Source organism: Staurois parvus, unplaced genomic scaffold (assembly GCF_062004578.1).
Source record: "Staurois parvus isolate SC_StPar_1 unplaced genomic scaffold, SC_StPar_1.0 ptg000207l, whole genome shotgun sequence".
NCBI lineage: Eukaryota > Metazoa > Chordata > Amphibia > Anura > Ranidae > Staurois > Staurois parvus.
In genome coordinates this window covers 5,519,948-5,536,763 of record NW_028318003.1, presented here as the reverse complement: position 1 = coordinate 5,536,763, position 16,816 = coordinate 5,519,948, and the positions used below count along the sequence as shown (strand labels likewise).

Here is a 16,816-nt window from a genome sequence, read left to right as displayed (position 1 = left end):
TTCCCAGTTGCTTCCACTTTTTTATACCACCAACAGTTGACCATGGAATATTTAGTAGCAAGGAATTTTGCACAGGTGGCAACCTATCACAGTACCACGCTGGAATTCACTGAGCTCCCGAGAGCAACCTATTATTTCACAAATGTTTGTAGTGGCCATGGAGGTGATTGGAACACCTGAATCCAATGATTTGGAGGGGTGTCCCAATACTTTTGGCAATACAGTGTATTGAGTATATTCTGTTTAAAACCACTTCTGATTTTCTTATTACGATCAAGAATATAAGATTACCACATGAGAATTGTCTGTTGAATGTTGCAAATTTATATTCCTCAATCCCACAGCTTGAGGACATGGTAGAAATCAGAGAGTGCTTACGTACAGATTCTCAACTTAATTATTTATAAAATGAATTTCTTATGTCTCTCGTACAATTTGTACTGTATCATAACTACATTTTGTTTCAGAATTTTTTATTTTCTAGAACTCAGCGACTTTGCCATGTATAAAACATACTGTATTTGGTGCACAATTAGAGCAGGCCTTGATCAGCAGTAGCAACAAATTTTAAACTTTGTTGTCTATGGATGTGTTATGAAGGTGATGTGACCATGAACTGGTCAGTGGAGTTAAAAGATCTACAGAAATTTCCAAAATTTCTTAGAGTCACATCTTAGCATTTCATGCTTACCTTGCAATCTGAAAAAAAAAATCACTGTTGTTATAAACTGTACGTAGTATAAATTACAGTATGTCAACCTTCAAATGTCCTCAAAATGTCTGTATAGATTTGAGCAAATAACATATTTATTAACTTTTTTTTTCTTTGGACTGTGCAATAAATAGTCACTGTCTAAACATACAGAATTGCTAAACTTAGACCTCCAAAATGCACTGGTTATTTTTTTTTATTACTTTTTGTGTATCAAGCTTGAATATAATATCTCATAGGTATGCAATTTACTTGCAAAATAAAAAATGGTCCTATAAGTAAGAAAAAAATGTGGTTGTGAAGAATTAAATTGAACATGGAGTCCACATAAACATATGAATAATAATGATGTGAACCTCCTGCGCTCACTAGTGTTCAACTCTATATATAGAGAAGAGAAGCTGCTAACATTAGATCATATACCAATGATTACCATAGACATATAAATAATAAATTATAATGTAGCGCTACTCACATAATTAACAAGTGCATATAAATATATGTACCAAGTGTATCAATTAGTGAAAATTGCCAAATCAACTATTGACCAAGTGCTTTCATGCAAAAATCCAAACAATTATATGTGAACACAAAATGTGATGGTGATAATTGAAAACAATTGATGCTGATCAAATACAATCTTCAAAAATAATTATAATGACCTAAATCATATGGAAAACATATATATCTCTTTATACAAATCCATTCAGTGTAAATAATATATAAAATCACGCGTGCATATAGTGAACATACTATAGTGAAACCACAATACAAAAACAACAAAATCAGTGCTCTTAAAGTCCAATATATGCTGATAGTAACACTTAGATGACACACACTCGTGCTGATATTTGTGTGCAAGTGGATATGACAATCCGACCACCGTCTGGATGAGCCTCTCACCTTATAGCTTCGACCCTTGCGGGTCAAAGCGCTTTACTGGATCCTTCTCACGGATCCTCCAAGCCTGCTATCCCTCCAAATGGTCGCTCCTTGTCGCACCCAAATCCCTCAAGGGGTCAGCACTCCACTAATGGCTCCTCTCCAGGTAAGATCAAGTGTAGCACCAATCTCTCATGTGGAAGTCACATGGTATTGTGACGCAACGCGTCAGCCTAACGTAGTGATGCACTTCCGGAGTAGCGGCCATCTTGGTACACCTGTACACCCTTTGTACACCCATACATTCCTTTCCTCATCCGAAAGCATGAGGTTTGAACTGGATACTGCTGCTATGTGAGTTTATTATTTTTATTATTCCTAGATTGTAAGCTCGAAAGAGCAGGGCCCTCAATCCCCTCATGTTTTGCATTGTATTGGTATTGTTCTGTCACATGTTCTGTCCCCCTTTTGTAATGTACAGCGCTGAGCGAACTATTGGCACTTTATAAATACTGAATAATAATAATTATTATTTTTGTTATTGTCCCTACTTTACAAATAAACTTACTACACTATGGGAGGATCTATTTTATGTCTCACATGAGAGATTGGTGCTACACTTGATCTTACCTGGAGAGGAGCCATTAGTGGAGTGCTGACCCCTTGAGGGATTTGGGTGCGACAAGGAGCGACCATTTGGAGGGATAGCAGGCTTGGAGGATCCGTGAGAAGGATCCAGTAAAGTGCTTTGACCCGCAAGGGTCGAAGCTATAAGGTGAGAGGCTCATCCAGACGGTGGTCGGATTGTCATATCCACTTGCACACAAATATCAGCACGAGTGTGTGTCATCTAAGTGTTACCATCGGCATATATTGGACTTTAAGAGCACTGATTTTGTTGTTTTTGTATGGTGGTTTCACTATAGTATGTTCACTATATGCACGCGTGATTTTATATATTATTTACACTGAATGGATTTGTATAAAGAGATATATATGTTTTCCATATGATTTAGGTCATTAAAATTATTTTTGAAGATTGTATTTGATCAGCATCAATTGTTTTCAATTATCACCATCACATATTGTGTTCACATATAATTGTTTGGATTTTTGCATGAAATCACTTGGTCAATAGTTGATTTGGCAATTTTCACTAATTGATACACTTGGTACATATATTTATATGCAAATGAACATATTACTAACATTAGGCCCTAATAGTAAGCACTGAAGGTAGCTACATAAAAATTTAGTTGTCAACAAAACATTTTTCTGTAGTTCTGGAATGCCCTTTAAGATAGATGCATGCTATATGAATTTGGGGGCGGACACTAGACCAATACTCCGCACGAAGAGAGAGAGCAGCAGTGACCGGTCTGAAATATAGGTAACTCCTACAGAAAAGCAGAGTGTATGGGTTGTTTCATGCTAGATTACTGTACAGATCTGGAAAAAAAGACAAAAACACATAAGACACTATGTTTTAAAGTGTAAGCTCACCTGTTCACTAAAAAAACTAAAAGGAGAACTAGCACCGTACACCCTCCCCACCTTTCCAGTCTCCATTGCACTTGCCTCCATCTCATAAAGCTAAATTGCCAGCTGCGCGGTGCGAGGCAGTGGATTGAAAAAAGTACTGCTTGCTTTACATTCTTTCAGTGCATCGCGTCTGCACACAACTGCAACACATTGATGTGAACCAGGCACATGGGACACAAGACATTTTGCCTTGTCCATGCAGTGGGACTGTGCTAGAATAGCTGCCCAACACATGTGGTGTGGAAATACCTTCAGGGCTCTGGGTACAAATCAGAGCGATTATGATTGGTGAAAGTGGTAAAGGAAATACAGGGGAAGATTATTGGGGCTTTCAAATCTCCAGATTGCTGCACCGGCTGCATGGGCAGTGACAGCTAACCACCCACGGAGGTAAGTGCAGTGGGAAATGATGTGTGTGTGGGGGGGAGGAGGCTCTGAAAAGCTGAACTTACACTTTAAGTAAGAATACACATTCCTCTTGTATTCAGGCCGTATGTGCAAAGCCTGGATTTCAACTTTAAGATGAGGTTATTAATCAGCTTATAATGACATACAAAAGAAATGCATCACAAATTACTTAGCCTAAGATTTTCTTCTAATGATGTTCCTTTGTATATCCTTGTACCGGTGTCAAGAAAAATTAAATAAAGAAAAGCCACCACATACAAACAAAGAGACATTTGAAATGGTAAACAAATGAAACTGCTGTACAAATGCACTAATGGCTTTTTCTAAGACTAACTAGTTTCTTAAGTGCTACTTGCGACATGTAAAGGTGGACACATGCATGGAAGTTGACACATGCAGGATATAACCTTTAGCTGTGGAAGCATAAGAGGACATAGGTAGGGAAGGTAAAGTATGACAATGTTGTGCTGAGGCAGATGGATGATAAGGAGCAAGGGGAACAGAATACCTTGAGGCCAGGCTGAGGGAAAGGGCCTAGGCTGCATGCTTTAGTGTAAGAGAGGCTGGATAGTTGCATACTCGACAAGGTCTCCGCTGGCGTGGAAGGAGCTCCCGGTGATGGGAGGTGACGCCAGGGCAGATGTATCCAGCTCAGCATACTGGACATCCAGGTCCATGTGACAGGAAGTCTGTAGATCAGAGTACCAGAATGTGAGAGAGATGGGGGTAAAATAAGGATCATTAGGATAAGGACAAGGAAATCAGGCAGGAAGGAAAAAACATGCAGCCACATAAAGTGTCAAGAAGGGTAATAAAGTAAAAATGCAAAGATTAACACAGAAAATATCATTTTAAACTTAAAAGGCACCTAACATTTGGGGGAAAAAACAAAGTTTGAGGAGAAAATCAATTTGTACTGGGTTGCTTCTATTATGAGGAATTACCTCTCTCTTAGCCTCTCAAACAAATATTATATGTATTAACAAGTCTAACCTGGATATTTTCAATGCTACTTATTTTTCAAGAGACCACATTAAAGTTGAAAAAACGTCATAGAAAAGTCTGCTGCCATCATCAGTCCTTACCGTGTTGCCATAGTAAAAAGTAAACAGCATGGCAGCACTAAGAACTTAATCTGGCCTTAAACAGGATGGTTCCAAATTTCCATAAAATATTTTTTTATTGGAAGCACAAAGCACATAATCTATCTTCTTTGCATTAGTTTGCTACTTAGAAGATATGTATAACAAAAATGTTGCAGGCTTCCTTCAAAAATGTAATTGCCTTAATTTACAGGAGGTGCTGTCAGCGGTCCTGGTACACAGTGCTATCAAGGTGACAGCGAACCCTTCAGAATATACCAGGAAAGTTGGTGTGGAAGGTGGGAGAGTTGGTGTTCTATTCAGCGTGCCCTAAGCATAGCAATTGAAGACACACATAGGGGTTTATTTACTAATGTAGACAATGTGGTAGTGTGACAAGAGCAACACCACCTAGAGAAAAGAGGTTACTTAAAGATCCACGCGGAGTAATGTAGGTTCAGTAGTTACAAAGAGTACTTTATTTGATCACATAGATCATGGGGAGGTTAAACATAAGCACGGTGAACATATCAGACAAATAAAATCATTTAAAAGCACTTGGCGTCCTCATTTCTGGGTGATTTTGGCACATAGGGAACCCAGAAATGAGGACGCCAAGTGCTTTTAAATGATTTTATTTGACTGATATGTTCACCGTGCTTATGTTTAACCTCCCCATGATCTATGTAATCAAATAAAGTACTCTTTGTAACTACTGAACCTACATTACTCCGCGTGGATCTTTAAGTAACCTCTTTTCTCTAGGTGGTGTTGCTCTTGTCACACTACCACATTGTCTACTATGCATTTCCCGGTTTATAAATCCACACTTCTATGATAAGTGAGTCGGAGATAGTACTAGGACACAAACTATTTGTGCCTTTACAGGTGGCTTCTTTCTGTTCTATTTTTGTGGTTTATTTACTAAACCTGAAGAGTACAAAGTCAGGCTCACTTCTGCAGAGAAACCAATCAGCTTCCAGGTTTCATTGCCAAAGCTTAACTGAACAAGCTGAGGTTAGAAGCTGATTGGTTTCTATGCAGACGTGAGCCTGACTTTGTACTCTCCAGGTTTAGTAAATAAACCTCCTAGTCTAGTGTCTTCAAAATTGGGTAGGTAGCAACCCTACTGTGGAAGAAAATGTTACATTATAGGTTGGCTCACCTCTAGGACATTGTATAGTGGATTTTTCTTTTTTATCCCTCTTTTTAATCTAACTGTGCTGACTCTGATTACAACTCAGACTTATGTCACACAAGCAACTGCGTTTCTGCCTCGATGAGAGTCTTCAGCCAAAAAACAGAAGACTTTCACTCTTCAGTGAGGAAGCAATGTCATTAGAACAAATAATATTGTGTTTAGAGATCCTGTTGCTGGCCAGTTGCCTTCAGCAATAGGATCACTATCATCCCATGGCTCTTCCTCATGCCCAAGGATCTTTTCTATTGACGTTCAATACATGAGACACGTAGGCAGTCCTAATACAATGATATATAATCAATTAGTGCAACACTAGACATATAATATAAATAACATATATATAAAACTAGTCACAGTAGAATGTCACACATCTATTCATGCAATAAGGTGACCAAATAATGTGATCATATTAAGGAATAGATCTCAATAATACACGTGTCCCCAGTGCCACTCACTGATGTGAATGTGAGTAAAATAAGTATCATAAAAAAGTTCATAACACTATGCAGTGGTGCTCAACTCCAAGCGGTATGATGCAATGCAAGTGATCACACAATAACTTCAAGTGATGGTAAGTGATTCTCCTCCTTTGGTAAAATTGCCCCCTCACCTCCACTCTGCGGCCCAAAGGGCCTATACGCCTTTAAGATCACTCAGGATCTTGATCCAATATAGACAGACATCACCAGCAAATCTCCCATAGGCTTCCCATCCGGTAAGGTAAGTATTAAGGATACACTGGCTCCTGGTCTCAGCAAGATATACCTCTCATCCGGATGACATAAACATAGGAAGAATCTCTCATAGCGTATTATGTCACACAGTGGGTACTTTAATTTGGTAAATAAGATGTCAACTCACACGCTGAAATCACAATCCACAGTTCCATGTATGGGTGTACTGTATGGGTTTTCAGGTAAAACAAGGTGTTCTAAGATGGCGACCTTACCGGATGTACGTCACCGCCAAACCGGATGCTGTGTCACCGCGTATCTACGCGTTGCGTCATCGTCATGTGACTTCATCGGGATATATGAATAGATGTGTGACATTCTATTGTGACTAGTTTTATATATATGTTATTTACATTATATGTCTAGCGCTGCACTAATTGATTATATATCATTGTATTATTGCTGTTGGGTACCACTTTGAGTGTTGGCGGCTTCTGATTGGTATAGGGACTCCATTGAGCGCAGGAGGATTACATATCTTTAGTAGGCAGTCCTGCTCCATTCTTTTATAACTTCCATATAAGATCTATTTGCAATTCTCTTAAACTTTAACAAATTAAAGTACAGTTCATTTTAAATGTTATAAGAACAATTTTAAACATTTAAATAATCATTTGAATTAAGAAAGTTTTCCTACTGCCAATAACATTAGTATAGTATATCTACAGAGACATTTCATTAGCAATAAGTGATTATAATAAAATGGTTATTTAAAAGTTTAAAATTATTTTTTTACACAACTCAATCTGATCAACAGAGCTTGCCAAAGATTTGAAACACATGTATATTATGTACAGTGACACAAATAAAATTCATAATAACTGTTAAATGAAATATTGGGCAATAGATAGCCTAGATGTTGTATACTGTATGTGTATGAACGTTCTCTCCCACAATCACAGAGCTGCAGCTGAAAATCTGATTTCAAATACAATCAACAAAACCCAGGGAAATAAATGGCTGTGCTTGTATAAAAGAGAAAGGCAGCTCCCACTCAGAGGGCTGCAATGAATAGACTGATCAATGGTAAAGCTTCAACATAAGAAGTTACAGTACACCTGCACTCATATGCACCAGTCCCACTCGCCAGACAGCTCCACTGGTCTCACAGAATCCTTCTCAGTCGATAGGTACTTATTGTAGTCCCAGCCGATGACTCTAGGTAAAGATGTTCCAGCATTCACAAAGGGGTATTGTCTATGTATGACATCTCTGCATCTACTTATGTGACAGGATGGGCAGTCAGCTGAATGATCATATAGGGAGTAACATTAACATACAGTAAAATAGATTATGCTGCACAAACATAGAATCTTTATAGCAATGTCTTTGTGGCTTCATCAGGGCAACATGCGGCTGCATAGCATAGCCTCTAATAAACTCTATAGCAACAGAGAGTCTAGCTGACAATTACTACTTCAGTAAAACATTTTAGCACACAAACAGCTATGGTGCTTGCACTTATCCTCATAAACAGTATCCCTCTCAGTGAAGTCCAAGGTAGTTTTTGTAACACAGGTGAAACAGCTAGAGGGATCCAAAGCCTAGGGACCAAAGGACAGCCAACCTACTGAAACTAGAATACTATGATAGCAATTAGACAGTCTTACAAAAAAACTAAGTGCTATTAGGCTCCAGCCCGGCTGCCTGCAGGCCAGTTCTGAATCTACATACATTATTATTATTATACAGGATTAATATAGCGCAGTGCTTTACAAAATGTGCAATCCAATGAAAGTGCCAAACAAACCTCCAAGAGCCCAAAGTTATTAATGATAACATTGATTCACAGCACAAAAAAGCCTTGCGTTTGCATGTCAGCTCTGACAATGGAGGGCCTCTAACCTTGCTGCAGATCACTTGCCCAGCTACCTCTGCATCTTCAGTTGTGGCTTCTCCAAGCTGCTGAGGAAAGAAAGCTAGGGAAAGTATCTTTCCTGGGCATGTCAAGGAACCCAAGGTGTAGTCATCTCAGTTTATCTTAGGTTTCTTCTGTCTGGATATAGTAGATTGGCATACCTAGAATGGGCTGTTGGACTACTCCAGGGACTTCTTTCCACCATTTTTGCGGTTGTCCTTGCTGGTGTGTGCCTTTACATCAGACTAGCACTCTGTTCTCACGGTGAAGGTTAAAGTCTGCTTCAAGCTCTTCTTGCTCCATTCATGACCAGTCTTTAACAAACTGTTGGACTTCAGACAGGCATTATTTCCACTCCTGAATCTAAAAAGTTGGAATGTGTTCAAATTCTTTTGTGGGCATTGTGGTCTATAGGTTTTTGCCCCTCCCCCTAGAGGATGGCCAAACATAACAGGTGAGTGGCCTGTCAAGAAATGGTCTATATGGTTGTACTTCCAGACCACTTCATCTAAATAATGGATCCATTTCCTTCATTTCTCACATGCAAAGCCTCTGAGCAGTAGTATCATAATCAGAAGGACTGATAGAATAATTTGTGTTCAGGATCACTTCAACCAAATGGCTTGCATTCTCTCTGGTGCCAAGGTTTGGTGTGTGGTGGACTGGGTTGATAAATTACTGGGAGGGGCTGGGCATGACCCAGCTGTCCTGGTCCATGTTGGAACCAATGACAGAATACATGGACGATGGATAATTCTTAAGGATCAATTTAAAGAACTAGGCTGTAAGTTGTAGGGAAGGACCTCCAAGGATATATTCTCTGGAATATAGCCTGTACCATGAGCAATACTGGAAAGACGGGGAGATTAGAGAACTGAATGCAGGGCTAAAGACCTGGTGTAAGAGGGGAAGATTTAGATTTCTAGAGCACTGGGCTGACCTTTCATTGGGATGCAAACTTTATGCTAAAGATGGTGTACACCTAAATGGAAGGGGGTCTGCTGTGCATGGGAGACGTTTATGGGAAGATTGGAGGAGCATTTAAACAAGGATTGGGGGTTGGAGGGGGGGGGGGGGGTGAAGTAGAAATCAGTGGGACAGAAAGGACAGTAAGAAGTCAGACATTAATGGAGGGTGGAATGGGGTTAGCTGAGGGGGGAGGGTTATGGCATGTAGTAAGAAGGTTCCCATGTTACAAACAACCATTGAAAGTTATAGTACTATTTGTACGGGACAGACTAAAACATTTAATGTGAAAATGGCTTAATGTAGCTCAACGTGTAATTACCTGCCTAAAACTTGAAACTTTGCACAGCCCAAGTTCTCAACATCCCAAACATGTCCTAGAAATTTCATAGATTTTGGTCTGCCACAAAGAAAATTAAGCTTGTTTTTTGGGGAACTTAATGTAGCTTAACGTACAAAAAAGAACTTAGATGTTAACCAATTTCCCCCAAACTTCACAAAATAGAAGACTCTATCTATGACAACATATTCTGAAAATTTCAGATCATTTGGTAAATCACACCAAAAGTTATTCACATTAAGCTATATTTTACAGTGCTAAAACATTTAATGTAAACAGCTTAATGTAAAAAGAGCTTAACGTACCATAATGTGCTTAAATGTGGCAGGCCGAAATCTATGAAATTTCTAGAACATGTTTGGAATGTTGAGAACTTGGGCTGTACAAAGTTTTAAGTCAATTGATTGAGATTTAGGCTGTTTATTACACGTTAAGCTACATTAAACCATTTTCCGTTTAAATGTCTTAGTCTGTCCCGTCTGAACCCAGAGTGTCAGAGGTGTTGGGAGGTCAGGGCAACCACTGGGAACAAGCATTATCACGTGGCCCCTGAGGGGGTAGCACCACATATATATATATATATATAGTGTATACGTATGTATATATGAAACTCTCGAATCACACATCTTAAGGGGGATTAACATGCAAGTGGCATCATTAGATATCCACCTCCAGGGAAGTAGCCCATTACATGTAGTGTACAAGTTTATAAGTATTAAAATGAATGCTGTCCATCCCTTACAACCTTCCACAAGGCTTGCATCTTTGGCCCAGGGGAAGGAAAAACAAACACCCCGGAGCAACTCTTCTACCACACAGGAGGGAAGCATCCTTCCTAAATCCCCAAGTGTAGTCTGATCAATTCTTATATTTGGTTTTTATTAGTTGTTTTTAAATTTGATTTTTGATTTTACCATTGCTACGGCATTACTAAGCATTCTATAGCTTAACCACTTTTTGTGTAGAAAACCTTTCCTACTTCATATTTGTAGCAGCATAGTATACAGTATATTTAGAAAATGCTTGCCTATCCTACCCTGTGATCTGATTTATTCTGAAATCACGCTACAAGTAATTCAAATTACCTCAAAGTGAGCTCTTATACTAGACTAGACTTTGTCACCCAATTTGGGACTCAGTACAAAAATAGATTAAATTGGTTACATGTTAGTTATATCCTTAAATGTAGCACAAAAAGGTGTGTAGATGTTACAATTCCTGGCCTCCTACCCTTCCATGGCTGTGCTGTGAAGCAGGGCTGTGTAAATCTAAAGATGGGATGGACAGAAATATAGATCTTTTAGCAGGTAAAACAGCTTCCATACATGCATTAGAGTTCAGCTTTATAGAATGTCATTCCACTTAAATCTAAAATAGGTATTGCAATTTAACAAGTGCAATGCAACATGCATAATTTACTTCATTACATCCTGTATAGAGAGTGTTAAGCTCAGTACAACATGGACACTAAAAGATAAGATTTAAGATCCTCTATAATTATATACTATATTAACAAAAATACCAATGTGGCTAAACAATTTGTAGAACAAATTCTAATTGTAGATTATTGATGGTCATGAGTGCAAGAGGATGAAGACCCCCTTAAGAAAAAAGCATACTGGATTTTTAACATACAAATAAAATGTTGGTTGGGTTTGAATTCAAATCAAATCTCTCTTAATTTTACAAATATTTACCCGTAATTTTGTTTGTTGCCCAGCAGCCAAAAGTATTGTCAACCTATTAATTTGAAGCATGATTTACTATTAGGTGCCAGTACTGGATCCATCTTTTTTATTTTATGTATTTGTTTGCTTCATAGTTAGACAATTAAAGGGTTCATAAGTTGATTTAATTAGTGTTGCTAGGAAAGATAATTTGTTCAGCCAGACATTTTTGCTATCACTCCTCGAGTTGTGACCACACACATCATTTTTTGATAAGTGTAACAGAATTATACCATATTATATGCCATTATTTTATTTTGTAGTAGCAATATTATTTTTGCCTTTTAAACATTGATTTTAAAAGTTTTTCAATATTTAACTGCAGTTCAATAAAGGAATTACCATACGGTGTGGAGTTTATTTGATCAGAGGAATTTGACATACTGTATGTTTATAGTAGATAATTCACATGTCACTCCTGACAAGTATATTATGTGTGAAATACACTAATGGGGCTTTCTCCAAATTCAGAAATGCATACAGATGCCTGAAAATGCCTGCAAACCAGAAATGGAGGCAGCTTATCATGTCTAATGGCTTGACACCCACAGGTACACTTTAATAACAGGATGTCTTGATAAAGTCATTTCTGTTGAATCAGTAATATATTAATTTGGCGGTACACATATTTATCAGCTGTTATACTGATAATACACGTCAGTCATTGCAAGCAAGAAAGATTGCATACTGCCAAAACATTGATCTTAGTAGTCTTCAGCTGACAGACAACAATGGATTCTTTGACATCAGCTTAATATTACTGGCAGAGACAAATATTTGATTTCTTTCTAGATTCAATAATATATATAGAGTCAGAATACTGCTTTGATTCTCATGCTATTTCTCAGAATTGAGTTTGTCTACAGGACACGTTCTGTAGACCTTGTAGACTTGTAGATCACAGAGTATACAGTATAAACAGTTTACGGTCAATCTCTTTTATGAACTGCATGTGCATGAACAAAGTAACTAGGTCTAAACATTGTGGTTTAATATGAAGCTTTACAGTTTATGCACAATGGCATTGCTCTTAACAGTTATTCCTTTTTAATGATAACAAAGGTGTATCCATTCATGAACAGGTTCATTTTGGCAGAATACTGTATTTGATCTATTAACCGTTTCAATACCGTGCAATTTTACACCTTCCTGCCCAGGCCATTTTTCAGGTTTCAGCGCTCTCACACTTTGAATGACAATTGCGCAGTCATACAACATTGTACCCAAACTAAAATTTTATCATTTTCTTCACACAACTAGAGCTTTCTTTTGGTGGTATTTAATCACCGCTGGGGTTTTTATTTTTTGCTAAATTAACAAAAAAAGACCAAAAATTTTGAAAAAAAAACACATTTTTCTTTGTTTCTGTTATAAAAGTTTACAAATAAATAATTGTTCTTCATAAATTTAGGCCGAGATGTATTCTGCTCCATGTCTTTGGTGAAAATAACCCAAATTAGGATGTATTATTTAGTTTGTAGGAAAGTTATAGAGTTCACAAACTATGGTATAGATCTGAATATTGATCAATCCTGAAGTACTGACAGCCAATCTAATTTCTTGAGGTCCAAGAATGTCAGAATAGTACAGATATCCCCAAATGACCCCTTTTTGCTGAGTAGACAGTCCGACGTACTTCATAAGAGGCATGGCGAGTTTTTTGAAGTTGTATTTTTTTGTCATAATTTTTCCGAAAATGAAAAAATGAAAAATATTATTTTCACTATTTTTTTTTTTACATACTGTCACCAGTGCAGTACAGCGTCATCATATAACTGGCATGGCGGTGAACAGGGACACTGATTGGTGACAGTATGAAAAAAAAAAAAATTATATTTTTTTTTAATTTTTTTTTATTTTTTTATTATATTTAATTTTTTATTACATTTTTTTTTTATTTTTTTTAAGATTTTTTTTCATATTTTACTATGACCAAAATAGTACAATGTTACCATAGTAACATTGTACTACTTTGGGGAAGTGATCAGTATTTTTTTTTTTTTTTTTTTTTTTACACAATTTGCTTATAGCAAAGAATTACTTTGCTATAAGCAAGCATTTAGCTGAATGAAATCGATTCATTCAGCTTTTTTTTTTTTTTTTTTTTTTTGTGCTTAGCTGTGATTTGGTCACAGCTAATCACATGACATGTGCATGTGATTAGCTGTGACCATTCACAGCTAGGCACTAGTATACAATGGATGGCATCATGAATGAAGCCATCCATTGTATACAACTGTCATGTGACCTGCTGTGATTGGTCGCGGCAGGTCACATGGTACCGGCAACGGGAGCCGGTACTCGGATCTGTCATCGGCCGTGTCCGAGGTGCACGGGCGGTGACAGATCCCGCTGCTGCGCCGCTCTGCAATAGCGCAAACGGCGCATGTGCGGGAGCACGCCAAATGGCGTGGACCCGGAAAGCTGCAGCGCTTTTCAAGCCGCCAAACGGCTATTGGCCGGGCGGCTAATGGTTAACCACTTGCCCTCCTGAGGATTTACCCCCCTTCCTGACCAGGCCTTTTTTTGTTTGCGATAAGGCTCTTCATTAATTTAACTGACAATTGCGCAGTCATGCAATGCTGCACCCAAATTAAATTTATGTCCTTTTTTTCACACAAATAGAGCTTTCTTTTGGTGGTATTTGATCACTTGTGCATTTTTATCTTTTGCGCTATAAACAAAAAATACCAACAATTTTGAAAAAAATCAATATTTTTGACTTTTTGCTATTAAACATGTCCAGTAAAAAATTTTTAAAAATAAAATTTTGTCATAAATTTAGGCCAAAATGCATTCTGATACATGTATTTGCTAAACAAAATTAATTGGTTTATGTGAAAGTTATAGCATTTACAAATTGCGGAATGCATTTTTTTTCTTTTTTTTTTGCTAGTAATGGCAGCAATCAGCAACTTATAGCAGGACTGCGGCAGGCATTCTGACACTGGGGGGAACTGACTTGGTGTCACTGACATCCCAAGTGACACCAATACAGTGATCGGTGCTAATAAAAAGCACTGACACTTTACTAATGGCACCGGGCAGGAAGGGGTTAACATATGGGGCAATCAAAGGGTTAACTGTGCGCTGTGTGCTGTTTTACTATGAAATTGTGTGTTGTGTTTTACTATAAGCACACTGCTTTGTATGGTGCAGGAGCTGACAATGTAGAGATCTGTATTGTTTACAAACAGGTCTCTCCGCTATCGGAAATCCTCGGAGATTGCCAGGTGTCGGTGGGGAATCACCAGCCGGGACCCTATGATTGACAGCCGAGGCTGCGAATGGCAGCGCGTGCCCCCTACCTGGAACTGCAAAATCACGTATATATACGTGATTTTGTACACCTGTGCCACCCTGTAGCAGTATTTCTGCTATAGGGTAGCGCAGAAGCATTCCACTCAGACAATATTGTAGCTGAACACATGTTGGTCAAGTATGTTTGATTATGGAAGGATTGTCAATATTCCCATTGCACACGTTCCAGCGGGTGCTGCACCAACTATCAGCTGGAACCTGGAATCATTGCAGATCAATGCACATATTTGCCAGCACACAATGAATCTGCATGTGACCACATGCCTGATGAAGGGGTTTTGCATGGTTCCAAAACATTTCACTTGGTCCTTTGTGATATAATCTGTCTGCAATAAACATTTTGAATGACACTTGACGATTTATGACGTGCTGGTGAATATGTGCATATATAATGGAAGGAGACAGTCCTAAACCACTAGGAGCCCTTTGAAAAAGTGTTTGAACACGAAACGCGTTAGGGAAGTGCCCCTAACTACTGTGTACACACCGATGGCCATATATGGATGGCCCGCGGCCATCTTTGATTTCCAATGTAAGTGAGATTCTTTTTGTATGTTCAAATTTTGACTAATAAACAATACTGCACTATTGGAGGCTTTCTCTGAGGCTCGTTTTTGTTTGGGAGCCCCACTTTTGAAGGTGATTCCTGATTCCTGCTGACATGACACATGGTACTGTACATGATCCCCCTGGTGGCTGTTATCGGCATCTCTGGAGGCTGGAAACCATATCCGGATGTATGACACCTGGTGGTTGCTGCGTTGATGACTTCCACTGTCTACAGTGTTACAGATCCAGCATTTTCGCCATCTGGTTAGTGCAATCTATATCCATTTCTACTAACACAGGAGTCACGGATATTCTGCTTAACGATTTTATTGATTTTATCACAGAAGTCACAGATATTTTACACTACTAGTGACTTTATGTTACTCGTTATGGTTTACATTTTATCATTTTGTGTTTAGCACCGTTTGGATATATCCATCTTGATGTATATGACTACTTTTCATGTTTATATGTTTATGAGCGCTGCATAGTTTATATTTTACCAATTTGATTTGTCGTCTCCTGAGGTTTGCCTTCATATGCCAGCAGCTACTCCATCATATTTATCACTCACCAAGCGCTCAAATTTTTCCGTTTTACCACTAGGAGAAGAAGCAGAGTAGCTGCTGCTCATGCACCTATAGACAAGAGGATGCAGAATTGTGGCTGAGCATGGAAGACATGTAGAGGAGTAGAGGAGGTAGAGTTGGATCACAAAACAAGAATGAGGATGAAGGGGAGACAGAAGGAGGACAAGGAGGTAAAGAAGAAGCAGAATGGAATGTAGTGTGAATGAGGAGGGGAGCTGACAGGGAACCTCCTGCAGTCAGCGTGGGAAGAGCTGTAAAGGTAGGGCAAAAACTGGGAATAGGGGTGCCCTAGAGTGGTGCACGTGCTTGCCTGCTATAGTCATTCCTGGTCGTTGAATCCTTCAATTGCAAAAGCAAAAGTTACAATCTCTCTATTTACTATGCAGTAGAGGAGCTGACACTGTGCCTGCTGTATTGGTAGTGTTGCCTGTATCATAGACGTAGCAAGCTGCTGTTTCAGCTCCCTAAGCCCTGGTTCACATATATGCAGACGCGCGGGCCGCATTTTGCGTTGGCACGAAAGCCCGTTCATTTGATTGGACTCCCGTGCCCCATGACACACAGGGAAGAAGTCCCTGCACTTCTTTGGAAATAGAGCCCACACGGGAACCTCAGTTCCCAGTGTGGTTGCGATTTCCAGTGCGAGCGGCGTGCCATTAGAACTAATTAGAACCATTAGAACTAATGGCACCCACCCGCGGGTCCGCATTTCTTGGTGTGGGTGGTGCGGCTGCACAGATTTTCCCGCACCTGCACATATATAAACCAAGCCTTAGTCTACATGCCAGTCTTTGCTTCAAATAATGCTCGAATCCAAATACAAGAATTTTCTTAAGCCCTGAAGTATAAGAAGTCCACATTCCCTGAAGCATGTTGGTTGTACCTGATTTTCCTAACCAACAAG

The 16,816-nt window shown here is 38.8% G+C and overlaps 1 protein-coding gene across 2 annotated transcripts in view; it reads right to left on the bottom strand.

The window, feature by feature from the left end:
• The window catches only part of LOC149461226 (uncharacterized), a 47,743-nt gene that overhangs the window by 26,298 nt on the left and 4,629 nt on the right, over window positions 1–16,816 (bottom strand). Inside the window, exon 4 of one of the 2 annotated variants that reach the window (XM_089678563.1) lies at window positions 4,053–4,233. The exons of the other annotated variant lie outside the window; for it this stretch is intronic. Coding sequence (XP_089534689.1) covers window positions 4,093–4,233 — 141 coding nt within the window. The 3' untranslated portion in view covers window positions 4,053–4,092. The remainder of the gene's footprint in view (window positions 1–4,052; window positions 4,234–16,816) is intronic. 2 annotated transcript variants of the gene reach the window in all.